The sequence below is a fragment of the Scyliorhinus torazame genome, chromosome 29 (genome assembly GCF_047496885.1).
Source record: "Scyliorhinus torazame isolate Kashiwa2021f chromosome 29, sScyTor2.1, whole genome shotgun sequence".
In the NCBI taxonomy this organism is placed as follows: domain Eukaryota; kingdom Metazoa; phylum Chordata; class Chondrichthyes; order Carcharhiniformes; family Scyliorhinidae; genus Scyliorhinus; species Scyliorhinus torazame.
Genome location: NC_092735.1, coordinates 8,327,111 through 8,354,405, shown reverse-complemented (window position 1 = coordinate 8,354,405; position 27,295 = coordinate 8,327,111). Strand labels below are relative to the sequence as shown.

Sequence of the window (27,295 nt, the reverse complement as noted above, 5' to 3'; positions counted from 1 at the left end):
TTCTATATACCAATCAGCTGGTAGCTATTAGGAGAGGGTAAACAAAGTGTCGTGTACTAAAATGTTGTGCAGCTTTTTTTAATGGGTACAATCATACAATTTAATCCTGAATTGGCCCCTTAACGATCCTCCAGGTGGCTGTCCCAAGCACATGCTTCAACTCATTTATCAAGATGGTGTTTGACACTAAACATAGACTAAATCGGCATTGTAACTTAAGACCCCATCTTGGTCACCACAGACCCATATTAGCACCTAATGTATTCAACCAAATCCAACCCTCAGATCTCTTGGAGAAAATACATTTAAATATAGAATTATATTTATACAGGAGACTGTAAGTTAATCAAGAACTTCAAATTTGGGCAGCACGGTAGCACAAGTGGATAGCACCGTGGCTTCACAGCGCCAGGGTCCCAGGTTCTATTCCCCGCTGGGTCACTGTCTGTGCGGAGTCTGCACGTTCTCCCCGTGTCTGCGTGGGTTTCCTCCGGGTGCTCCGGTTTCCTCCCACAGTCCAAAGACGTGCAGGTTAGGTGGATTGGCCATGATAAATTGCCCTCAGTGACTAAAAAGGTTAGGTGAGGTGATTGGGTAAGGGGGATAGGGTGGAAATAGGGTGGGTTGGTGCAGACTTGATGGGCCGAATGGCCTCCTTCTGCACTGTATGTTCTATGTCTATATGACATACTGGAAAGTTGGAAGTAATTATAAAATTGAATCCAAGGAGATTATGCAACACATTTGGATTTGTTTTTATCTTTGAGGGTGATGGGTAAATTAATTCCGTTTCCAGTCAAATCTTATACCTTAGGGGGACACTGGTGCAGGTTTTAGTTCATTTTACACCCCTGCAATTACATTCACACAAAAGGATTAACAACTTTGACCTAATTATTTATTGTTTGAAAATAAATCATTTACATCTGATTGAAGAACTATACAGGCAAAACACGGATCTGGAATACAGAATACACACATCTACAACCGTAGAAAATTTGGATTGCACGACTCAAGACTCTTACCTTTTTTAACAGTAACAGTAGCGAATTTCCACCTAAAAAACAGAAGATCCTTAATAATGTCTTACTCAATAAATTGATTTTGTTTATACCAATCAAAGACTTATCTCACTCAGATTTAAAGGAATGTTGACTTTAATTATTTTGCTACATTCGTTGTGACTAGAGTGTCGCTGCTCTAATTCTATATTTAGGCACGAGGTAGAAATTGTTCTTTAACTTCTGAGCTCTGGTTTAAAGTCTGAACCAGATTTACTACATAAAATCCCTTCTAACCATTGAAAGTGTCCTACATGAAATGTGTTAATCCACTTCTCGGGCCGATACTCATCTTCTAGTGAGGGTGCAAATCGGGTCGTTTGAAAAACAATTTCCCTGTGTCTTCCTCACACCATTTTCATGTGGCCGTTTGGAGGTCAGGAAGGCCTTGGGTGCAAAACACATACACACACCTTATCCAAGGTCAGGGTCCCCATTGAGAGGACCACAGAAAAATTGTATCTCCACCTGCACACTATTTTCATGCACTGAGGTGGATTTTGTGAACCATAACCACTGGGTGAGCCTGCTGAGGAGTCAGGAACATTCTGAAAGGTGTGTAAAATGTTTAGAAACTTTTAAATGTCACTGTTAGATGTTGGATTGTAATGTGGATGTGTTTTTAATACAGTGATTCATCATAGGGACCTATCCTGCAAAGTTAAGTTGACTCTTACGTTGACCAACATTGTGTAATTGTCATCACATTACAGTAGTGTTTCAATTGTTAAAAGTGCCAGAATACATTAAAAAGTGTTAAAATATGTCTTGTCGGACTCTGCTGTCACATTGTGTGTTGTGATTTAAATCGGCAGGCAGCTCTGGCTCTTTAAAAAAAAAAACTTTTGCAAGTTTAAAAACCTCTGCACCTGCTCCCCTCCATAAACTAACAGGCACTCTGCTTCAAAATGGAAATCGGACATCATTCTGTTCTGAGAGTTTCAGTCAATGTAACTGGGAAGCTCTTATTCTGACAAATATAGCCATTATGAATGCTTGGTTGGTGTCCAAACCTTATCATGGTTTCAGCTCAGCAAATGATCTGTTGATCCAAGAACAACTGAAACTTTTAAAAGACTGTAATAACAGAATACACCTTTGGCATGGTTTCTTGTTTGATAACAAACCTAACAGGCAATTAAAGGATTACAATTTTTTTGTACTGGAATGTTTTTTATCCCAGCATCAATAACAAGGGTTCAATTCAAGGTTTTATTAGATTATTACAGGCTTATTTTTTTCCATGATTTTAAAATAATTTCATGGCTCCTGAGGACTAAACATGGCTCATACTGGGTGAGTGGCTATGGAAAATACATGGAAGATATGGAGGTGGCGAAGGATATGAAGGGGTTATGGGGATATGAAGGGGTTATGGGGATCTGAGTGGGGCATGGGTGGCATGGAGATGACATGGGCAATCTGAGAGGGCATGGGGTGAATGGGGGTGAAGAGGCATGGAGTTGGCATGGGTGATTAGGTGGCAGAGAGTAGCATGGATGATCTGAGGGGCATGGGGTAACATAAGAGGTGCTGGGGAGTGAGTGAGTGAAGTTTAGGGAACAATTATGGTGTGAACTGTACGACTGCATTGGAGAACCAAGGTAGATCCTCCAACTGGCCCAACACTGCACTCACACACCTCACGCACTCCACTGTGGCTCACAAAATGCATTGCACACATGACCCCTTTGTGAAAGACAAAACCTTGGGCAAAGTCACACACAGGTCGGATGTGCATTTTTAAAGGCGCAAAGGTCAGGTTTTCCTACAAAAATACGAGCCAACATCTAAGAAGAAAGAACAACACAGCACAGTAACAGGCCCTTCGGCCCTCCAAGCTTGCGCCGACCATGGTACCTGCCTAAACTAAAACCGTATGCCGTTACGGAGTCCGTATCCCACCCTATTCATATATTTGTCTAGATGCCCCTTAAATGCCGCTATCGTACATGCTCCCACCACCTCACCAGGCAGCGCGTTCCATATATTTACCTCTCTATGTAAAAAATTTCCTCACACATCTGTTCTAAACTTTTCCCAATGCACTTTAAACCTAAGTCAACTTGGTTTGTTCTCACTGGAACACAGGAGGTTGAGGGGCGACCTGACAGAGGTCTGCAAAATTATGAGGGGCATAAACAGGGTGGATAGCCAGAGACTTTTTCCCAGGGTAGAGGGATCAATTACTAAGGGGCATAGGTTTAAGGTGTGAGGGGCAAGGTTTAGAGGAGATGTATGAGGCACGTTTTTTACACAGAGGGTAGTGGGTGCCTGGAACTCGCTGTCGGAGGAGGTGGTGGAAGCCGGGACGATAGTGACGTTTAAGGGGCATCTTGACAAATACATGACTAGGATGGGAATAGGGGGATACGGACCCTGGAAGTGTAGAAGATTTTAGTTTAGACGGGCAGCATGGTCGGCGCAGGCCTGGAGGGCCGAAAGGCCTGTTCCTGTGCTGTATTTTTCTTTGTTCTTTGTTCTAAGTACCCTAGTACTTGACTCTCCTACCCTAAGAAAGAGAATCTGACTATCCACTCTGTCCATGCCACTCATAATTTTGTAGACCTCTATCAGGTCGCCTCTCAACCTCCGTTATTCCAGTGAGAACAGACCGAGTTTATCTAACCTCTCCTCAAAGCTAATGCCCTCCATACCAGGCAACATCCCAGTAAACCGCTTCTGTACCCTCTCCAAAGCATCCACATCCTTATGGTAGTGTGGCGACCAGAATTGTACACTATGTTCCAAATGAGGCCTAACTAAGCTGCAACATGACTTGCCAATTTTTATATTTAATGCCCCGACCGATGAAGGCCAGCATGCCTTCTTGACCACCTTATCCACATGCGTTGCTACTTTCAATGATAAGTGGACATACAGATCTCTCTGCCTGTCAGTTCTCGCAAGTGTTCTATCATTTATTGTGTAATCCCTAATTGCATTGGACCTTCCAAAGTGCATTATCTCACACTTAAACTCTATCTGCCATTTCTCCGCCTAAGACTCCAACCAGTTTATATCCTGCTGTATCCTCTGACAATCCTCTTAACTATCACCAACTCCACCAATTTTTGTGTCATCTGCGAACTTACAAATCAGATCAGCCAAATTTTGTTCCAAATCATTTATATACACCACTAATAACAAAGGCCCCAGAGCTGATACCTGTGGAATGCCGCTAGTCGCAGCCTTCCATTCAGAAAAGAACCCTTCTATTGATACCCATTGTCTTCTGTGCCCAAGCCAGTTCTGTATCCAACTTTGTGAAAATGGATTTAAAAATATATTTTGGGGGGGATATTGTGTTATTCTGTAAAGAAGGCTGTGTGTAAATGATTTAATTAAGTTGGGAATAGGTTAAATGGTGTCAGTTTGTCTGAAGAATTGAGAGATGAGAAGGTGCTAAATGCATGCATTTGTAATGAAGTTATGGTCAAATGTTTTTCTAAGTAAATACATAAAGATTAAGAATTTCCATTAGGGACCTGGTTTATCAGCTGTTAAATTTTAAAGTGAGGTAAAAAGCTTTTACAACTTGCAACTGTTCCTAAGTAAACAAGGGAAGGTTATTCAATATTATTTGACCCAAAAGTGGGGATGAAAGGAAGACAGGAAAGATTTTTTATTTTGGAAAAGTTGAGTTCAAAGAAGTGCTGAGGACAATGGAATTGTAGATGAAAGAGAAAAAGGATATTTAAGGAACAATGTTGAGAGGATTTGTTGCTGTCCGTGTGAGCAAGACCTCCTGATGAAAACAGCTCTGGGCTGGGAGAAGGTGAAGTTTGAATCAGGTAACTTATTAGCTTGGATAGAAGACTGGCTGACGAAGAGGAGACAGAGAGTCGGGATAAATGGGTCTTTTCTGGATGGCAAGATGTAACTAGTTGGGTGCCACAGGGTTCGGTCATTGGGCCCCAGCTATTTACAATCTATATTAACGACTTGGCTACAGGGATAAAAATAGAAGGTTCTATAGCCAAATTCACAGATGACTCTAAAATAGGTGGGACAGTAAGTTGCAATGAGGAAATAAGAACCTTACAAAATGGTTATAGATAGGTCAGGAGAGTGGGCTAAAATGTGGCAGATGGAGTTTAATGTGGATAAGTGTGAGGTCATGCATTTTGGTTGAAAAAATGGAAAGGCAACTTATTATCAAAATGGGGAGAGATTTTGGGTGCTCTGATGTAGAGGGATCTGGGTGTACTCGTGCATGAGTCACAGAAAACGAGCATGCAGGTGCAGCAGATAATAAGGAATGCAAATGGAATGTTGGCATTTATAGCAAAAGGAATTTAGTATAAAGAGAAGGAAGTGTTGTTGCAACTACACAAGGCATTGGTAAGACTGCACCTGGAGAATTGTGCACAGTCTTGGTCCCCTTATTTGAGGAAAGATGTAGTGGCATTGGAGGCAGTTCAGAGGAGGTTCTACTTGATTCCAGAGATAGGGGGTGGGATTCTCCGAAATGGAGGCAGAGTGTTCGCGCCGTCGTGAACACCGTCGAGGTTCACGACGGCGCAAAACGGCCCCTATCCCAACCGATTCAGGGCCCAATAATGGGCTAGGAGCGGCGCCGTGTCATTTACACGCGCCAGGCCTTGGCGCCGCGTAAAGGCGGCGCCACATACATGACGCGGCCGGCGCCACATAACTGGCATCACCCGCGCATGCATGGGTTGGCCGGTGCCAACCCGCACATGCGCGGTTGCCGTCCTCTCCGAGTCCGCCCCGCAAGAGGATGCAAGACGGATCTTGCGGGGCTGCGGAAGAAAGGAGGTCCTCCTTCAGAGAGGACAGCCCGACGATCGGTGGGCACCGATCGCGGGCCACATCCCATTTGAGGCCCCCCCGGTGCAGGATCCCCCCTCCCCCCCCCCCGCAGGCCGCCCCCCCCAGCGTTCCTGCGCTATTTCCGCCGGCAGCGACCAGGTGTGGACGGCGCCGGGGGGAACCCGCCATTTTGGGCTTGCCGCTCGGCCCATCCGGGCCTGAGAATAGCAGAGGTGCCGGAGAATCTCTATTTTGGGTGTCTCCGACGATTCTCCGGCCTGCGCCGCACGGATCTCGACGGGGCATTCTCGCTGCTTGGGAGAATCGCGGGAGGGCGTCGGACCGGCGTCGCGGAAAAATCTGGCGACCCAGGCAATTCTCCCAGCCGGCGCGGGAGCGGAGAATTGCGCCCGAGGGGTTTGTCGTATGAGGAGAGATTGAACAGTTTAGGCCTATACTCTCGAGAGTTTAGGTGAATGAGGGGAGATCAAATTGAGGTATTGATGCATAATCAATTACTCGTGAGACAAGGAGAGTCATACTAATTGGCTTTAATCAGCTAGAACTGTACCCAGCAGCTTCGATACAGAAAGTGAAGGCTGCTGGGACGGCATTGGTTCTTATACCCCGCCTCTTAGGGCGGAACTACGTACGTTGGCCAATGGTAGCCTCCTAGGTCTAGCCAATGGGCATCCACCTCTCAGGTACTGCAATACCTGGTATTACCACATTCACCCCCTGTTAAAAAGAACCCAGCGGGGCGCTGGCCAGCGTTACTGTCGCCTTTTGCATGGTAGGACCAGGTATTGAGGTACCGTGATGTCGAGGGTAACAGAGATAGTTTTTAGTGTTTTAAGGTGCAGCAATCAGATGGTCGGGTGGCCTGGTCGTCCTTCTGGAACGTCTGGGCTTCGGCGATGATCCTGGTGGGGGACCCGGCGGTTGTGGCTCCGGGAACGTGGTGTCTTCCTCCCTGGCAGCTTCGTCACTCCTAGGCGGCGCTGTTGGGGCGAAAAGTGGCCAGGGTGGAGGGGCGCCTGTAGGGGGCTTCGGTGCTCGTTCGGCGCCGGGTAGGGGTAGCGGCATTACTGACCCTCCGGTCAGGTGCTGCGGGGGGTGTGGAGGTGGGGGCAATGGTGCGGGTGCGCGTGGGGCTCCGGCGGGCGCCAGGTCCCGAAGGGAGACCGTGTCTTGGCGGCCGTCGGGAAACGTCACGTAGGCGTACTGGGGGTTGGCATGCAGCAGGTGGACCCTCTCGACCAACGGGTCCGACTTGTGCGCCCTCACATGTTTTCGCATCAGGACGGGTCCGGGTGTCGCTAGCCAGGTTGGGAGCGAGGTCCCGGAGGAGGACTTCCTGAGGAAAACAAGGAGACGTTCGTGAGGTGTCTGGTTTGTGGTAGTACATAGCAGCGACCGAATGGAGTGAAGTGCCACTGGGAGAACTTCTTGCCAGCAGGAGACTGGGAGATTCCTGGACCGAAGGGCCAGCAGGACGGTCTTCCAGACCGTTCCGTTCTCCCACTCTACTTGCCCATTTCCCCGGGGGTTGTAACTGGTCGTCCTGCTGGAGGCGATGCCTTTGCTGAGCAGGAATTGACGCAATTCGTCGCTCATAAAGGAGGACCCCCTATCACTGTGAATGTATGCGGGGAAACCGAACAGTGTAAAAATACCCTGGAGGGCCTTGATGACGGTGGTCGTGGTCATGTCCAGGCAGGGGATGACGAATGGGAACCGGGAGTGTTCGTCAATCATGTTCAGGAAATACGTGTTGCGGTCAGTGGAGGCGAGAGGGCCCCTGAAATCCATGCTGAGGCGTTCAAAGGGGCGGGAAGCCTTTATCAGATGCGCTCTCTCTGGCCGGTAGAAGTGCGGTTTGCACTCCGCGCAGATTCGGCAGTCCCTGGTGACTGTCCTGACCTCCTCGATGGAGTAGGGCAGGTTGCGGGTCATAACGAAATGAAAGAAACGAGTGACCCCCGGGTGGCAGAGGTCCTCGTGGAGGGCTCGGAGGCGGTCTACTTGTGCGGTGGCACAAGTGCCGTGGGACAGGGCATTAGGAGACTCGTTCAGCTTCCCGGGATGGTACAAGATCTCGTTATTGTAGGTGGAGAGTTCTATCCTCCACCGTAAGATCTTGTCGTTCTTAATCTTTCCCCGCTGTGCATTATCGAACATGAAGGCCACCGACCGTTGGTCCGTGAGGAGAGTGAATCTCCTGCCGACCAGCTAATGCCTCCAGTGTCGCACAGGTTCTACTATGGCCTGGGCCTCCTTTTCGACCGAGGAGTGGCGAATTTCGGAAGTATGGAGAGCGCGGGAGAAGAAAGCCACGGGCCTGCCCGCTTGGTTGAGGGTGGCCGCCAGAGCTACGTCGGACCCATCGCTCTCGACCTGGAAGGGGAGGGACTCGTCGATGGCGCGAATCGTGGCTTTTGCGATGTCCGCTTTGATGCGACAGAAGGCCTGGCGGGCCTCCGTTGACAGGGGGAAGGTTGTGCACTGGATCAGGGGTCGAGCCTTGTCTGCGTAATTAGGGACCCATTGTGCATAATAGCTAAAGAAGCCGAGGCAGCGCTTTAGGGCCTTGGGGCAGTGAGGGAGGGGGAACTCCATGAGGGGGCGCATGCGTTCAGGGTTGGGGCCTATGACTCCATTTCGCACTACGTAGCCTAGGATGGCTAGACGGTCGGTGCTAAACACGCATTTCTCCTTATTGTAGCCATGATGTGGAGATGCCGGCGTTGGACTGGGGTGAGCACAGTACGAAGTCTTACAACACCAGGTTAAAGTCCAACAGGTTTGTTTCGATGTCACTAGCTTTCGGAGCGCTGCTCCTTCCTCAGGTGAATGAAGAGGTCTGTTCCAGAAACACATATATAGACAAATTCAAAGATGCCACACAATGCTTGGAATGCGAGCATTAGCAGGTGATTAAATCTTTACAGATCCAGAGATGGGGTAACCCCAGGTTAAAGAGGTGTGAATTGTACCAAGCCAGGACAGTTGGTAGGATTTCGCAGGCCAGATGGTGGGGGATGAATGTAACGCGACATGAATCCCAGGTCCCGGTTGAGGCCGCACTCATGTGTGCGGAACTTGGCTATAAGTTTCTGCTCGGCGATTCTGCGTTGTCGCGGGTCCTGAAGGCCGCCTTGGAGAACGCTTACCTGGAGATCAGAGGCTGAATGCCCTTGACTGCTGAAGTGTTCCCCGACTGGTAGGGAACATTCCTGCCTGGTGATTGTTGCGCGATGTCCGTTCATTCGTTGTCGCAGCGTCTGCATGGTCTCGCCAATGTACCACGCTTCGGGACATCCTTTCCTGCAGCGTATGAGGTAGACAACGTTGGCCGAGTCGCACGAGTATGTACCGCGTACCTGGTGGGTGGTGTTCTCACGTGTAATAGTGGTATCCATGTCGATGATCTGGCACGACTTGCAGAGATTGCCATGACAGGGTTGTGTGGTGTCGTGGTCGCTGTTCTGAAGACTGGGTAGTTTGCTGCAAACAATGGTTCGTTTGAGGTTGCGCGGTTGTTTGAAGGCAAGTAGTGGGGGTGTGGGGATGACCTTGGCAAGATGTTCATCGTCATCAATGACGTGTTGAAGGCTGTGAAGAAGATGACGTAGTTTCTCCGCTCCGGGGAAGTACTGGACGACGAAGGGTATTCTGTCGGTTGTGTCCCATGTTTGTCTTCTGAGGAGGTCGGTCCGGTTTTTCGCTGTGGCGCGTTGGAACTGTTGATCGATGAGTCGAGTGCCATATCCCGTTTGTACGAGGGCATCTTTCAACGTCTGTAGATGTCTGTTACGCTCCTCCTCGTCTGAGCAGATCCTGTGTATACGGAGCGCTTGTCCATAGGGGATGGCTTCTTTAATGTGTTTAGGGTGGAAGCTGGAGAAGTGGAGCATCATGAGGTTATCCGTAGGTTTGCGGTAAAGCGAAGTGCTGAGGTGACCGTCCTTGATGGAGACCAGTGTGTCCAAGAATGCAACTGATTTTGGAGAGTAGTCCATGGTGAGTCTGATGGTTGGATGGAACTTATTAATGTCATCGTGTAGTCGTTTCAGTGATTCTTCGCCGTGGGTCCAAAGGAGAAAAATGTCATCGATGTATCTGGTGTATAACATCGGTTGAAGGTCCTGTGCGGTGAGTAGGTCCTGTTCAAACTTGTGCATGAAGATGTTGGCGTATTGGGGTGCGAATTTGGTCCCCATGGCTGTTCCGTGCGTCTGGATGAAGAACTTGTTGTCGAAGGTGAAGACGTTGTGATCCAGAATGAAGCGGATGAGTTGCAGAATTGCGTCTGGAGATTGGCAGTTGTCGGTGTTGAGTACTGAGGCTGTTGCAGCAATGCCGTCGTCATGGGGGATGCTGGTGTAGAGTGCCGAGACGTCCATTGTGACGAGGAATGTTCCTGGTTCAACTGGTCCGTGGGTGCTGAGTTTCTGTAGGAAGTCCGTCGTGTCGCGACAGAAGCTGGGTGTACCTTGTACGATGGGTTTCAAGATGCCCTCGATGTAGCCAGAGAGGTTCTCACACAGGGTCCCATTGCCTGAAATGATAGGGCGGCCTGGTGTGTTGGCCTTATGTATTTTCGGGAGGCAGTAGAGATCTCCAATACGGGGAGTACGTGGGATGAGAGCACGTAGGGTGCTCTGAAGATCTGGATCCAAGGTCTTGATCAGTCTGTTAAGTTGGCGGATGTGTTCCTTGGTCGGATCTGCGGGTAACTGTCTGTAGTGTTCTTGGTTGTTCAGTTGTCGGTATACTTCTTTGCAGTAGTCCGTTCTGTTCAGTACGACAGTGGCCCCCCCTTTGTCTGCTGGTTTGATGACGATGCTGTGGTTGGTCTTGAGAGCGCGGATGGCATTGCGTTGTGCTTGGGTGACGTTCGGGGCTGTCTTGTGAATGCGACTGATGAATCTGGCATTGACGCGACTCCTGACGGCTTGAGCATACATGTCGAGTCTAAGGCAGCGGCCTTCCGGAGGGGTCCAATTCGACTCTTTCCTCTTCGGTTGCCGCACCGCAGATCTCTCGGTCTGCTGTTCCGGTTCATTGGTAGTCTGCTTGGGTTCGCTGTTGGCCTCTTGGGGTCTGTGGAAGAATTCCCGGAGCCTCATTCGCCTGATGAATTCCTCCGTGTCTGCCGCGAGACTGATGGGGTCCATTTTGGTGGTGGTGCAGAAATTGAGCCCTCTGCTGAGGACTTCGATTTCATCTGGTTGAAGGGTGTAGTCTGACAAGTTGACAATAGATTTCCCTGTATTGTTTTCTACTGTGACACCGGGGGTGGCTTGGTTGCTGCCGGTGGTGATGCCAAGTTTCTCAAGCTTTCTGTTCTTGGTATGCATATAGGTGGCATAGTATTGTTGTCTCATCTGTTTGGCGGTGTTCCGCAGCTGGTCTGCTGCATCCTGAGCGCAAGTTGAGAATATGGCCTCTATCTTGGTTTCCAGGTTGCGTCGTCTGCTGTAGAGCTGGTGTACGAGGTGGTTGAGGAGTGTGAGAGGTGCAACGGCAGAGTCTCTCAGCGAAGTCTGTGTTGTAGGTCGACTTGAGTGGGTTTGTGATCTGTAGCCCTTTCGGGATCTTGTCTGCTTTCTTGCATCTTTGTAGAAACTTAATGTCAGTGTCTATATGCGCGATCTTCCTGGAGATCCTCTCCACTTTGAGCCGGCGGTTTGCGGTGTCGTTGGTAGCCATGATGTGGAGATGCCGGCGTTGGACTGAGGTGAGCACAGTACGAAGTCTTACAACACCAGGTTAAAGTCCAACAGGTTTGTTTCGATGTCACTAGCTTTCGGAGCGCTGCTCCTTCCTCAGGTGAATGAAGAGGTCTGTTCCAGAAACACATATATAGACAAATTCAAAGATGCCACACAATGCTTGGAATGCGAGCATTAGCAGGTGATTAAATCTTTACAGATCCAGAGATGGGGTAACCCCAGGTTAAAGAGGTGTGAATTGTACCAAGCCAGGACAGTTGGTAGGATTTCGCAGGCCAGATGGTGGGGGATGAATGTAATGCGACATGAATCCCAGGTCCCGGTTGAGGCCGCACTCATGTGTGCGGAACTTGGCAATAAGTTTCTACTCGGCGATTCTGCGTTGTCGCGGGTCCTGAAGGCCGCCTTGGAGAACGCTTACCCGGAGATCAGAGGCTGAATGCCCTTGACTGCTGAAGTGTTCCCCGACTGGAAGGGAACATTCCTGCCTGGTGATTGTTGCGCGATGTCCGTTCATTCGTTGTCGCAGCGTCTGCATGGTCTCGCCAATGTACCACGCTTCGGGACATTCTTTCCTGCAGCGTATGAGGTAGACAACGTTGGCCGAGTCGCACGAGTATGTACCGCGTACCTGGTGGGTGGTGTTCTCACGTGTAATAGTGGTATCCATGTCGATGATCTTGCACGTCTTGCAGAGATTGCCATGACAGGGTTGTGTGGTGTCGTGGTCGCTGTTCTGAAGACTGGGTAGTTTGCTGCAAACAATGGTTCGTTTGAGGTTGCGCGGTTGTTTGAAGGCAAGTAGTGGGGTTGTGGGGATGACCTTGGCAAGATGTTCATCGTCATCAATGACATGTTGAAGGCTGTGAAGAAGATGACGTAGTTTCTCCGCTCCGGGGAAGTACTGGACGACGAAGGGTATTCTGTCGGTTGTGTCCCATGTTGTCTTCTGTAGGTCTTCTGTAGATCCTTATTGTAGGTCAGATTAAGGAGATTCGCGGTCTGGAGAAATTTTCGGAGGTTGGTGTCGTGGTCCTGCTGGTCATGGCCGCAGATGGTGACGTTATCAAGATACGGAACGTTGCGCGTAAGCCGTACCGGTCAACCATTCGGTCCATCTCACTCTGGAAGACCGAGACCCCGTTCGTGACACCGAAGGGAACCCTTAAAAAGTGATAGAGCCGCCCATCTGCTTCGAAGGCAGTGTACTGGCGGTCCCCATGACGGAGGGGCAGCTGGTGGTAGGCAGACTTGAGATCCACCGTGGAGAAGACCTTGTATTGCGCAATCCTGTTTACCAGGTCGGCTATACGGGGGAGAGGGTATGCGTCCAGCTGCGTAAACCGGTTGGTGGTCTGGCTATAGTAGATGACCATCCTATGTTTCTCCCCGGTCTTTACCACCACTACTTGAGCCCTCCAGGGGCTGTTGCTTGCTTCGATTACCCCTTCCTTCAGCAGCCTTTGGACCACGGACCTGATGAAGGTCCGGTCCTGGGCACTGTACCGTCTGCTCCTGGTGGCGATGGGTTTGCAATCCGGGGTGAGGTTCGCAAACAGGGAAGGCCGGTCAACCTTAAGGGTCGCGAGGCCGCAGACAGTAAGGGGGGTATAGGGCTGCCAAATTTAAAGGTCAGGCTTAGTAGGTGGCACTGGAAATCCAGCCCAAGAAGGGTGGCTGCGCAGAGGTGCGGCAGAACGTACAGGCGGAAATTGCGGAATTCCCTGCCTTGGACAGGGACGTTCGCTAGGCAGAACCCCTTTATCTCCACCGCGTGTGACCCGGAGGCCAGGGAGATCCGTTGGTTTATGGGATGGGTGACAAGAGAACAGCGCCTTACCGTGTCGGGGTGGACGAAGCTTTCCATGCTCCCGGAGTCGATCAGGCACGACATCACGTGACCGTTGATGGCGATCATTGTGGTTGCTTTCGCTAGCGTCCAGGGCCGACTCTGGTCCAGGGTCACGGAGGCCAGCTGCAGCAAGGGGAAGGTCTGGTCAGGCAGCGTGGAGTCGGCAGTGCTGGAGGGCTGAGGCCGGTCCCGGGTAACGGAGGCCAGCTGTAGCAAGGGGGAGTTCTGGTCAGGCAGCGTGGAGTCGGCGGTGCTGGGGGCTTGAGGCCGGTCCAGGGTAACGGAGGCCAGCTGCAGCAAGGGGGAGTTCTGGTCAGGCAGTGTGGAGTCGGCAGTGCTGGGGACTTGAGGCCCCATCCAAGATGGCGTCAGCCACGGGTCACACATGGATTCCGGGGATGCAGAAGATGGCGTCGGCGAGGGACAAAATGGCGGCGCCCACCCATCCAGCATGGTGGCCGAGGGGCAAAATGGCCGCGCCCGTGGATCGCATGTTGCCTGGGGATAGGAGGGCGACAGTGGGCCTTGGACTGCCAGGACCTGGAACAAAGGCTGCCGATAGTCGCTGGCGACCGCTGCCACGGCGCGAGCCTGGCAGACCGCGACATAGTGGCCTTTCTTGCTGCACCCTTTGCAGGTGGCGGTACGGGCTGGGCAGCGCGCGCGGGGATGATTCGCTTGGCCACAGAAGAAGCAGCGTTGGCCGGCGGTGAAAACGGGCCATGTAGCGGCGCAGGCCTGCGGGGTTAGTGGGAAAGTCTGGGGGGGCTGCCGTGACGGGGTGCCACGCAGCCCAGGGGGGTGCCGTGCGCCCGGGAGCAAAAGCCAGTGCGTTTTTGTACGCAACGTCCATTGACCCTGCCAGGGCCCGTGCCTCCGTGAGGCTCAGCGTGTCCATTTCAAGGAGCCTTCTGCGGATGTCGGGGAAAGACATACCTGCCACGAAAGCGTCCCGAATTAAAAGTTCCGTGTGCTCGTTGCCCGTGACTGGTGGGCAGCCGCAGTTCCGGCCCAGCACTAGTAGAGCACGATAGAAGTCTTCCAGTGTTTCTTCAGGGCTCTGCCTACTAGTTGCCAACAGGTGACGGGCGTAGACCTGGTTCAGAGGACGGATGTAATGTCCTTCTAGCAGCTCGATAGCTGCAGCATAATTCTCCGCCTCCTCGATCAGAGGGTAGATTGCAGGGCTGACTCGGGAGCGTAGAAGGTGCATTTTCTGCCTTTCCGTGGGGGTGTCGGCGGCCATGTCGACGAAGCTCTTAAAACACACCAGCCAGCGCTTGAAGATAGCAGCGGAGTTGTCTGCGTGGGGACTGAGCTGAAGGCATTCCGGCTTGATGCGGAGGTCCATCCTTTCAGAAGTAATAGCTGATTAAATTGATGCACAATCAATTACTCGTGAGACAAGGAGAGTCATACTAATCGGCTTTAATCAGCTAGAACTGTACCCAGCAGCTTCGATACAGAAAGTGAAGGCTGCTGGGACGGCATTGGTTCTTGTACCCCGCCTCTCAGGGCGGAGCTACGTACGTTGGCCAATGGTAGACTCCTAGGTCTAGCCAATGGGCATCCACCTCTCAGGTACTGCAATACCTGGTATTACCACAGGTTTACAATGCTAAAAGGTATGGATAAAGTAGACATGGAGCAGATGCTTCCTCTTGTGGGGCATTCTAAAACGAGAGGTCATAATCTTAGAATACGAGATAGCAAATTTAAAACAGATTTGAGGAAACACTACTTCTCGCAAAGGGTTGTGAATCTGCGGAATTCGCTCCCCCAGAGTGCGGTGGATGCTAGGACAGTGAGTAATTTTAAGGAGGAGTTAGACAGATTTTTAATTGGTAATGGGTTGAAAGGAGATGGAGGACGGGCAGGACAGTGGAGTTGAGGCCAGGATGGGATCAGCCATGATCACATTGAGGATGTTAGTCTCGGGAGGCTAAATTGCCCACTCCTGCTCCTAGGTCATGTATTCTAGGGAGGAGATGCTCTGGCTGATTTTGTAATTCAGCTCTTGGTCTGTAACATTGTAGGTAACAGATGAGGAACATATCAGCCATGATAGAATGGCGGAGCAGACTCGAAGGGCCAAAGGGCCTAATTTTGCTCCTATATTTTATGAATTTATAATCCCACGTGTTACTGGACTTATTTCTGCTGAGATCAATACTTTTCTATTATTTAAGGGCAGCACGGTAGCCCAGTGGTTAGCACTGCTGCCAATGGCGCCGAGAACCCAGGTTCGATCCCAGCCCCAGGTCACTGACTATGCAGAGTTTGCACATTCTCCCCTTGTCTGCGTGGGTTTCACTACCACAATCCAAAGATGTGTAGATTAGGTGGATTGGCCACACTAAATTACCCCGTAATTGGAAAAAAGTAATTGGGTACTCTAAATTTTTTTTAAAATACTTTTCTACTAGGTTTCTGAATACAAATAACAAGTATAGAACATAAAACATACAGTGCAGAAGGAGGCCATTCGGCCCATTGAGTGTGCACCGACCCACTTGGGCCCTCACTTCCACCCTATCCCCGTAACCCAATAACCCCTCCTAACCTTTTTGGACACTAAGGGCAATTTAGCATGGCCAATCCAACTAACCTGCACGTCTTTGGACTGTGGGAGGAAACCGGAGCACCCGGAGGAAACCCACGCAGACACGGGGAGAACGTGCAGACTCCGCACAGACAGTGACCCAAGCCGGGAATCGAACCTGGGACCCTGGCGCTGTGAAGCCACAGTGCTAATCACTTACCGTGTCACCCTTGACGCCTTTGGGATTTGGTTTGCTTCGCAATTGATATCCGCTATGGTCATAACAATAATAAAAATAACGTCCCTTTTGCATCTTATATCTGACCCTAGTCCTTGGTTTTGAGAAGATTTCCGAAGCAAATAACAATCAGTTCTCAGTGTTATGTACATCCCTCACTTCAAATTAATTTGTAAAGATCCAATTTAAGAGAGAATTCTGAAAAACATTTTCCTCAGAATTTCGCAGACTTCCAACATTTTTAATTTGTGAAACCATCTCAGTGACACATGTTGATATTCTCCTAATGGTCAGTTGGCCTGTGCATTGCATTGCTATATAATCTTGGCAGATTCTGAAAAAAACCTGGGAGTTAGCAGTGCCACTTTCAACTGGCCTTGAACACCACTACCTACACTCCAATCTTCACAAACTCCTAGTTCTATCCCAAACTAAGATTTGAGATTTGCCCACTTATCATTCTCTTTGCCTAATTGACCCTCTTGCTCCAGTGAATTTTATACAGGGCGCAAACTCCCTTGTCCTTGATATAATATTGGGGGCAGGCCACACTGTGCTTGGCTGGCGCACTCCGTGGCCATTTTAATTGGCTTGAGGCGGGAACTCTGTGCCCATCAGAAAGTACATCCTGCCTCCAAGAGCTGCTGGCCAATCAAATGTCGCAATCTCTTGTCCCAGAAGCTTCACTGGAAACAATGGCCAAAGATGGGGCGGCATCCAATCTGAACAGAAGATGCCGACTGAACCCGGGGTTATGTCAGGGTCTTTCCCAGGCTAGGCTGGCAGACTTTGGCGAGGTGGGGTGGAGGATTAACAGGGTGGAGGGGTAGGAGAAACGCAGGGAGATGGGAGAAGAATACCTTGGGTGCCTGAACACCCATCAGCCCTGGCCCAATCAGGTTTCACGGAACAGCCTGGACAATTGGCGTGGTGTTCCCCTGCTAGAGAAAAACCCTAGTGGTGGTAAGGTGGTCGGCCATTAACCGACCACTTAAGGGCATCAATTAGCCCACAAGTGAGCAAACAGGTGACAGGCATGGTGCGACTACCATGGCTCTTATGCCTAATTTTATCCCCCATGGTCAGGGTGGAGGTGGGGAAAGAGGTAAAACTCAGTCTCAAATCTTTGCGACTCCAATCTCATGTGCCAGCAGTCACCTTCTGTTCTTGTGATGTTGGTTTCCTGTGTTTTCCTCCCTCCAGCTTTAGCAAAGCCTTTAGTTGGATTAGCCCTGCTATCATTTCCAAACCTGTTGGACTTTAACCTGGTGTTGTAAGATTTCTTACTGTGCCCACCCCAGTCCAACGGCAGCATCTCCACATCATTTTCTAAACCCCTCTGCCTTGCTACCACGAACCACTATTCATATTGAAACACCTGCTCAAACCTCCCTCGACAATCATGCCTTCAGTCAACTCTCAACATTTTATTCAGCATCATTTTCTTCTCCATTAAGTGTTTTGAATGCCTACACTGCAGCATTACTGGCACTCTGTTCTTCTGATTAAAAATCCACACCAATCCGTAGTCTCTCATTTATCCCCATTCATCTATAACTCCGGTCCTTTCAGACTTATCACCTCACTCACTATCCTCTAATGCATTAGAATTTAAACTTCTTGTCTTAAACTGCATCCATGCCCTTCCTTTATCCAAGGATCATCACAGATTATACTCATACTGTTTAGGCTATTGGACTACACTCTTAGGGAAAACTAGATCTTAGTTTGCCCTCTCCTTCGTAATAGAGTTTTCAACAGGAATGCCATACTGTCTTTGTAAAAAAACAATAACTAGGCCTCAGGTAGACTGCTGTGTCTATTTTTGGTGTCCTTCCTGGGTGATACTGAGGCTTGGGAAAAAGTGCCAATAATGGCCATTAGATTAATTTCCAGTTTTAAGCACCTCGTTTATCAAGAAAAGCTCAAATAAGTGGGACCCTACATTTTAGAGAAACATAGTGGGCAGCACAGCAGTTAGAACTGCTGCCTCACAGTGCTAGGAACCTGAGTTCAATCCCAGCCTTGGGTCACTGCATGGAGTTTGCACATTCTCCCCGCGTCCGCGTGGGTTTCCTCCCGGTGCTCCAAAGATGTGCAGGTTAGGTGGATTGGCCATGATAAATTGCCCCTTAGTATCCAAAAGGTTAGGTGTGGTTACTGGGCTACAGGGATAGGGTGGGGGCATGGGCCTTGATAGGGTACTCTTTCAGTGGGTCAGGGAAGACTCGATGGGCCAATGGTCTCCTTCTGCACTGTGGGGACTTATAGATGATTTGACCAAATGTACAGGACAATAAGACAATAAGCACAAACTTTGTTTATGTGGACATATTTTGTCACTTAAAGGTTAGGGAGGACTAAGGATCACAATTTCAAGTTATAAAAGGCCAGAACTAGACTGCATTTGAAGAGGTGCTTTTCCCAAGGAAAATGGAACAGGCTGCTGGCTCATGCAGCGAACACAGAATTTCTTCCAGTGGGAGCAGGACCTGTTTCTGAATGGGGTGCATTTAACACGTAAAAATGGTAGGTACAACAAGACTTGAAATCAATGTGACCTACTAGACTAGTTTCAATCAATTAAGGCAGTTGAATTACTCTATAAACTGGCCTCAGATTTTGATCTTATTTCACCACTTCCATAAGATCACATGGTTTTCGGGCAAGGTGGAGAGTATACATATTTTGATGCAAAAGACATCATAGTTCTGTAGCACAGGCTAAAAAGACCAGAAGGTCTTTTTTTTCTGTCATTGTTCATGTTATTTTCCCCAGTCACCCTGTATGTAAAGGCTTTGTGGTACCATACCTTGAGAAATTGCTTCATCCTCAGGGACAACTTCTTCTGTCCCAAATGAACCCATCATAACAGTCACAAACTGTCTAAACTGCAGGAGATGTTTCAGGAGCCCTATATTTACGTGAAAAGAACAAAGGTGTGTTAAAGGATTGTAGCACCATCGATCACACACGAGGCGAGACGTAAAGAACTTCAATCGAGGCTTTATTGAGCAGACTTGTTCAGACACGTGCCCCAGCAGCTCAGTCACAGAATCCTGCTGCGGGGATTAAACCCAGGTTCTTATACCCCTCCTATCTATGCAGCCCAGTAGGTGGAGGATCCAATCGGGATCCAGCATCTGTCCTCCAATAGCTCCTCGGCATTCCTGGTGTACCGTATTACCCCTAATACATACCACCACAAGGATGTTTGTTTATTTTTAGTAAGAACACAATAACAAATAGGAACAGAAGTAGATCACTTGGCTCATTGAGCCTGGTCTGCCATTCAATTCGCTCACGCTTGATCTTCTGCTTCAGTTTCCTTCCTCCCACACACTTCAACATATCCCTTGTTCCAGGAGAGACCAAACATCTGCCTATATCAGCTTTAAATATACCCAACTATGGAGTAATTGCAATCTTCTTGAGTTGAAGAATTGCAAAGATCCGCAATCGCACCCCCCTCCCGTGACTGTGTTCTCATGTTCTAGGTTCCCCAGCCAGGGGAAACAACCTTCTTGTTATCCTTTCAGAATCTGTATGCTTTGATAAAATCAGTCCTCTTTCTTCTAAACTCTATAGAGCATAGACTTTATTTCCTCAGCCTTTCCTCATAAGACAACCCTCTCATCACCCAGTCCAATCCAGTAAACTTTCACTGGACCATCTCCAAATCAAGTGCATTCTTACCTGGACATGGAGATTAAAGCTGCACACAGTACTTCATGTGTAGTCTCACCAAATTGTATAATTAGTAGTAAGATTATCTTATTCTTATACTTCAATTCTCATACAGTAAAGGTCAACATGCCATTTACCATCCTAACTGCTCGCTGGATCTTTTTTTAAAAAATAATTTTTATTCAAATTTTCACAAAATATGAACAACAAAATACAGAAAAAAAAGAACGCCCCCCCCCCCCCCCAAATACATAAATAATAAATTAACAGCCATCATCAACACAAAAGCAAATATACACGCCCACTCAAGAAAAAAGAACCAACCCCCCCCCCCCCCCCGAGTTGCTGCTGACCATCTCCTAACGCTCTGCCAGGAAGTCTAAGAGCGGTTGCCACCGCCTGAAGAACCCTTGCACAGATCCTCGCAAGGCAAACTTTATCCTCTCCAGCTTGATGAACCCTGCCATGTCATTAATCCAGGCTTCTACGCTTGGGGGCCTCGCATCCTTCCACTGAAGAAGAATCCTTCGCCGGGCTACCAGGGACGCAAAGGCCAGAACACCGGCCTCTTTCGCCTCCTGCACTCCCGGCTCCTCTGCCACCCCAAATATTGCGAGCCCCCAGCAAGAGGAAGAGTTCACTCTCCCCAGGGCATCCGCCTACGTCTCCTCGTCAATTTCCTCACCCAACTCCTCCTCCCACTTACCCTTTAGCTCCTCCACCGAGGCCTCCTCCTCCTCCTGCATCACCTGATACGTTGCCGAGATCCTCCCCTCTCCAACCCACAGCCCCGACAGCACCCTGTCCTGGACCCTGCGTGGCGGCAACAGTGGGAACTCCACCACCTGCCGCTGAACAAACGCCCTTACCTGCAGATATCTGAAGGTGTTCCCCAGGGGGAGCCCGAACTTCTCCAGCTCACCCAGGCCCGCGAACTTCCCGTCCACAAACAGGTCCCCCATCCTTCTAATAACTGCCCTGTGCCAGCTCAGGGACCCTCCGTCCATCCTCCCCAGGACAAACCGGTGGTTCCCCCGTATCGGGGAATACACCGAGGCCCCCACCTCCTCCCCCCTGTGACGTCTCCATTGCCCCCAAATTTTGAGGGTAGCCGCCACCACCGGGCTCATGGTATGCCTCGTTGGAGGCAGCGGCAGCGGCGCCGTCACCAGCGCCTCCAGGCTCGTGCCCACACAGGACGCCATCTCCAGCCTCTTCTATGCTGCCCCCCCTCCATCACCACTTATGCACCATCGCCATGTTGGCGGCCCAATAATACCAACAGAGGTTAGGCAGCGCCAACCACCCCCCTATCCCTGCACCGCACCCTTCTCACTCTCGGGGTCTTCTGCACCCACACAAACCCCATAATGCTCCTATTAACCCGCCTGAAGAAGGCCTTAGGGATCAGGATGGGGAGGCACTGGAACAGGAACAAAAATCTCGGGAGCACCGTCATTTTAACTGACTACACTCTACCCGCCAGGGAGAGTGGCAGCACATCCCAACTCTTAAACTCCTCCTCCATTCGCTCCACCAGTCTCATGAAGTTAAACTTATGCAGGGCCCCCCAACACCTCGCCACCTGGACCCCCTGGTACCTGAAACTCCTCTCCGCCCTTTTTAGTGGGAGCTCACCAATCCCGCTCTCCTGGTCCCCTGGGTGAACAACGAACAACTCACTCTTCCCCATATTGAGATTGTACCCGGAGAAATCCCCAAACTCCCTGAGAATCCTCATCACCTCCGGCATTCCCCCCCACCGGGTCCGCCACATATAACAGCAAATCGTCCGCACAGAGCGACACCCGATGTTCCTCCCCACCCCGCACCAGCCCCCGCCAATTCCTCGACTCCCTCAATGCCATGGCCAGGGGCTCAATCGCCAAAGCAAAGAGCGGGGGGACAGTGGACACCCCTGCCTCGTCCCCCGGAGTAACCAAAAATACTCTGACCTCCTTCTCTTCGTGGCCACACTCGCCACCGGGGCCTCATACAGCAACTTAACCCACCTGACAAATCCCTCCCCAAACCCAAACCTTTTCAGCACCTCCCACAGGTACCCTCACTCTACCCTATCAAAGGCCTTCTCCGCATCCATCGCCTCCACTATCTCCGCCTCCCCTTCCACCGCCGGCATCATTATAACATTCAAGAGCCTCCATACATTCGTATTCAGCTGTCTCCCTTTCACGAACCCTGATCCTCATGAATGACCTGCGGCACACAATCCTCTATCCTCGTGGCTAAAATCTTCGCCTACAACTTTGCATCTACATTTAGGAGTGAGATCGGCCTGTATGACCCACATTGTAGTGGATCCTTGTCCTGCTTCAGGATCAAGGAGATCAGCGCCCGAGACATCTTTCCCTTGCCTCGTTAAAGGTCCTTACCAACAGAGGGCCCAGCAGGTCCACATACTTCTTATAAAATTCGACCGGGAACCCATCTGGCCCCGGTGCCTTCCCCGCCTGCATGCTTCCTATCCCTTTGACCAACTCCTCCAGCCCAACCAACACCCCCAGCCCCGTCACCTGCCCCTCTTCCACCCTCGGGAATCTCAACCGGTCCAAAAAGCGACCCATCCCTCCCTCCTCCAGTGGGGGCTCGAACGATACAGTTCCTCGTAGAAGTCCCTGAAGACCCCATTGATACCCACCCCACTTTGCACCATGCTCCCTCCCCCATTCTTAACTCCCCCGATCTCCTAGCTGCCTCTCGCTTCCGAAGCTGGTGCGCCAGCATCCGGCTCGCCTTTTCTCCATATTCATATACCGCCCCCTGCGCCTTCCTCCACTGCGCCTCCGCCTTCCTGGTGGTCAACAGATCGAATTCGGCCTGGAGGCTGCGCCGCTCCCTAAGCAGTCCATCCTCCGGGACCTCCGCGTACCTCCTGTCCATCCTCACCATCTCCCCCCACCAGCTTCTCCTTCTCTCTCTTCTCCCTCCTCTCCTGATGGGCCCTAATGGAGATCAGCTCTCCCCTGACCACCGCCTTCAGCGCCTCCCAGACCACCCCCCCCTGGACCTCCCCATTGTCTTTAGCCTCCAGGTACCTCTCGAACCCGCCCGCTCACCTCCTCGTCCGACAGAAACCCCACCTCTAAGCGCCACAGCGGGCGCTGGTCCCTCTCCTCCCCCAGCTCGAGGTCTACCCAATGCGGAGCGTGATCGGAAATGGCTATCGTCGAGTACTCAGTATCTTCCACTCTCGGAATCAGCGCCCTACTCATAACAAAGAAGTCAATCCGGGAATAGGCCTTGTGGACATGGGAGAAGAATGAGAATTCCCTGGCCCCTGGCCTTGCAAACCTCCATGGGTCCACCCCTCCCATCTGGTCCATGAACCTTGGCCGCTGCCGGCCTCCAACCCGTTCTAGACCTGGAGCGATCTAGTGCCGGGTCCAGCACCGTATTGAAATCCCCCCCCCCCATTATCAGTCCCCCTGTCTCCAGGTCCGGAATCCGGCCTAACATACACCGCATGAAGCCCGCATGTCCCAATTCGGGGCGTATACATTGACCAACACCACCCGATCCCCCTGCAGCTTGCCACTTACCTTCACATACCTACCGCCATTGTCTGCCACGATGCTCGACGCCTCTCTTCCCCACCAAGATCGCCACCTCCCGATTTTTTTCCATCCAACCCCGAATGAAACACCTGGCCTACCCACCCCTTTCTCAACCTTACCTGATCCGCCACCCTCAGGTGCGTCTCCTGAAGCATGGCCACATCTGCCTTCAACCCCTACAGGAGCGCGAACACCCGGGTCCGTTTGACCGGCCCGTTCAGTCCCCTTATGTTCCAGGTTATCAGCCGGATCAGGGGGCTACCCGCCCCCCTCCCCCGCCGGGGCTACCCGCCCCCCTCCCCCGCCGACAAGCCATATCCCCTCCTAAGCCAGCCACGTGCCCGCGCCCCCCGCACGGCCCGCTCCCCACAGCGGCAGACCTCCGCCCTGACCTCCTCTACCGACTCCAGCTCCCCCTTGGCCATTCCAGCAGCAACCCGGTTCTCTCCCCCCACCCCCCCACCCCCAGCTAGGCCCCCCTCAGCTGCATTGCTCCCTCCATTGCACTCCCGTAAGTCAGCCGATTCCTGCTGACCCCAGCCACTCCCTCGACCCCTCCCAGTGTGGAACATCCCCACCCACCCCCATTGCCCACCAGCAGGCTCTCCCCCTCCCCCTTCCACTCCCAGCGCAGGAAAAAGCTCGTGCTTCCCAGCTCTGGCCCCGCCCCCTTCAGCCCTTAGCACGGGAAAAAGCCCTCGCTTTCCACTCGCCCGGCCCCGCCTCCTCTGGCGCAGCTCCCTTTTCAGGCCCGGTCCCCTTGCCGCCAACTCAGGCCTCAACACCCCCCCCACCCCCCGCGGGGCCCCATCCAACCTGCCGGCCATCAACCCCCCCAAGCACGGTAGCACAATTGCTTCACAGCTCCAGGGTCCCAGGTTCGATTCCAGCTTGGGTCACTGTCTGTGCGGAGTCTGCACTTCCTCCCCGTGTGTGCGTGGGTTTCCTCCGGGTGCTCCGGTTTCCTCCCACAGTCCAAAGATGTGCAGGTTAGGTGGATTGGCCATGATAAATTGTACTTCGTGTCCAAAATTGCGCTTAGTGTTGGGTGGGGTTACAGGATTATGGGGATAGGGTGGAGGTGTTGACCTTGGGTAGGGTACTCTTTCCAAGAGCCAGTGCAGACTCGATGGGCCGAATGGCCTCCTTCTGCACTGTAGATTCTATGATTCTATGAAGCCGTTTACCTGCCCCCTACAAGGGCGGACCCAACCGAAACAGTGCCCAACCAACCCACAAAAAACAAAGAACCAACAACGAACAAAGAACCCCCCCTCAAAATACAACACAACAATCCCTAACCATCCCTTCACCACGGCCCCCCGCCCCTGACCCTCAGTCCGATTCCAATTTTTCGGCTTGGACAGAGGCCCTTGCCTCCTCCAGGGACTCAAAATAATGATGTTGGTCCTTATAGGTGACCCATAGACCCGCCGGCTGCAGCATGCCAAACTTCACCCCCCTACTGTGCAGCACCGCCTTCGCCCGATTCTACCCGGCCCTCTTCTTCGCCACCTCCGAGCTCCAATCTTGGTAGATCCGGACCGCCGCATTCTCCCACCTGCTGCTCCGCTCCTTTTTGGCCCACCTTAGCACGCACTCCCGATCAGCAAACCTGTGGAACCGCACCACCACCGCCCGCGGCGGCTCGTTGGGCTTGGGCCTCCTCGCCAGCACTTGATGGACCCCGCTCCCTCGAATTCAGCATGGTGACCATGTAGGCCCCCACGTCCGACCCCTCCAGTCCCTCCGGGAGGCCCAGGATCCGCAGACACTTCCCCCTCGACCGGTTCTCCAGCTCCTCGAACCTCTCCTGCCATTTTTTATGGAGCGCCTCGTGCGCTTCCACCTTCACCGCTAGGCCTAGGATCTCATCTTCGTTCTCAGAGACCTTTTGCCGGACCTCCCGGATCGCCGCCCCTTTTGCCGTCTGGATCTCCAGCAGCTTATCGATTGACGCCTTCATCGGCTCCAGCAGATCCGCTTTCAGCTCCCTAAAGCAGCGCTGAAGAAACTCCTGCTGCTCCTGCGCCCACTGATCCACACTGCCTGGTCTCCACCCGCCGCCATCTTGGTCTTCCTCCCTCGCACCTTCTTTTGCTTCACTGCCACTTTTTTGATCGCCCCACTCCTGGTCCAATCCATACACTATCGGGGGAATGTTGCTATCTCCTTCCCACACCGGGAAACGTCAAGCAAGCGCCGTTACTGGCTCTAATGAGTCCAAAAGTCCGTTTCTAGCGGGAGCTGCCGAACGTGCGACTTAGCTCTGCATAGCCGCAACCAGAAGCCCCTGCTCGCTGTATCTGAATGATAATTTTCTGTGTTGCTTCTATAAGTACCCCCAAGTCCCCCTAAACATCAACATTTATAAATTTTAAGCCTTTAAAAATGTTTTGTTTTTCTATTCTTACAACCAATATGAATAACTTCACACTCCCGCACATTATACTCACTCTACCACCTTATTGCCCACTCACTTAACCTGTCTCTCTCTTTGCAGCCTATGTGTCCTTCTCACATCTTGCATTCCCACCAACCTTCATCCGCAAACTTACTTTCTACCTTACTTTCTGTCTCTCCACCTAAGACACTATAGATTGTAAATAGCTGAGGCCCCAGCACTTATTCTGCTGCATTCCAGTAGTTGTTGTTGCCTTTTCTGTGGCTCTGTTCGAACTACGGCAATCAGTGAGTTTGCCCTCCTTTCTTTTGATATCTATATTCCAATGCTCAGAGTCGCCAGATATCAAATGATACCACCACAAGGTTCAACCGGCTATCGATCAAAGAGCCAAACACCAGTTAGTTAGTTCAAGGTCATGGGTACTTTATTTACACACAATTAGTCATGCAACATAAACACTACCAGTTAACTACACGTATCGACTAAGACAATCTGTACTTAACTTCAGGCACCCGGCTTAGGTCAGAGGAACAGTGGCCGCTGTTTGATTCTGGATCTATCGAGTCTGTAGAAATAACTGCTACTCAGCTAGACTCATCCGCCTGGCAGCGAGTGTTGAACTTGGACTTGCTTCTGGTGGTGCTGCACTTGGAAACAGACGTAGCCGGGGCGCCAGGTCCAAGAGAGGACGAACATATGGAGGACTCTCTTCTTAGACTTGGGGGTTTTCGCGCTCTTTTGGGCGGTCCTTCAGTTTGGACCCCACTAATTGGGTGATCCCCGATCACTATGTTCGATTTCTAACCAATAAATGGGCGGGTGCCTGAATGGCTGGGCGTATCTCAAGTGGTCACTGATCCTGTTGTTTCCGCTTCCCTAGAACAGGGAGTGGCGCTGAACTGTCTTGGACTGTACCGGTCGCTCAAGTACCAGTTCTTTGTATTGGTGGAGATGGGCCATCAAATGCTAATCGGCCCCATTAAAATGCTAATTGGTCGGAGTTTCGATACCGTCTGGGCTCCTTGCTTGCAAATATACATTTCAGGCTCTGAGCCTGCCTGAATCTTGCTTTGTTGATTTTACCCGCTAGGCTTTGCGGGTTTCTCTGTCCCTGGCTGTAAGTGGCCATCCCAGATGGCTACATGTAGCCTGCCAACTTGATAATGCCCCATTTACCCGACACTCTGCTTCCCGTCAGTTAACCAATCCTCCATCCATGTCACATCCATGCCCCCAAATCCATGAGGCCTTAACTTGTTTATTGATCTTTTGTGTGGCAACTTACTGAATGTCTTTTCGAAATCCAAGTATACTACATTTACTGGCTCCCCTTTATCTATTCCGCTAGTTACATCCTCAAAAAACTCTAATAAATTTGTCAAACATGAATTCCCTTTCATTAAACTATGTTGACTTTGT

The 27,295-nt window shown here is 51.0% G+C and overlaps 1 protein-coding gene across 1 annotated transcript in view; it reads right to left on the bottom strand.

Annotated features, from left to right (window-relative positions):
- LOC140404121 (meiosis inhibitor protein 1-like) overlaps window positions 1-27,295 on the bottom strand; it is a 221,306-nt gene that overhangs the window by 60,648 nt on the left and 133,363 nt on the right. Inside the window, exons 7-8 of the mRNA XM_072492540.1 lie at window positions 19,048-19,121; window positions 15,991-16,050 (exon numbers count right to left, since the gene is read on the bottom strand). Of these exons, the coding sequence (XP_072348641.1) occupies window positions 15,991-16,050; window positions 19,048-19,121 (134 nt within the window). The remainder of the gene's footprint in view (window positions 1-15,990; window positions 16,051-19,047; window positions 19,122-27,295) is intronic.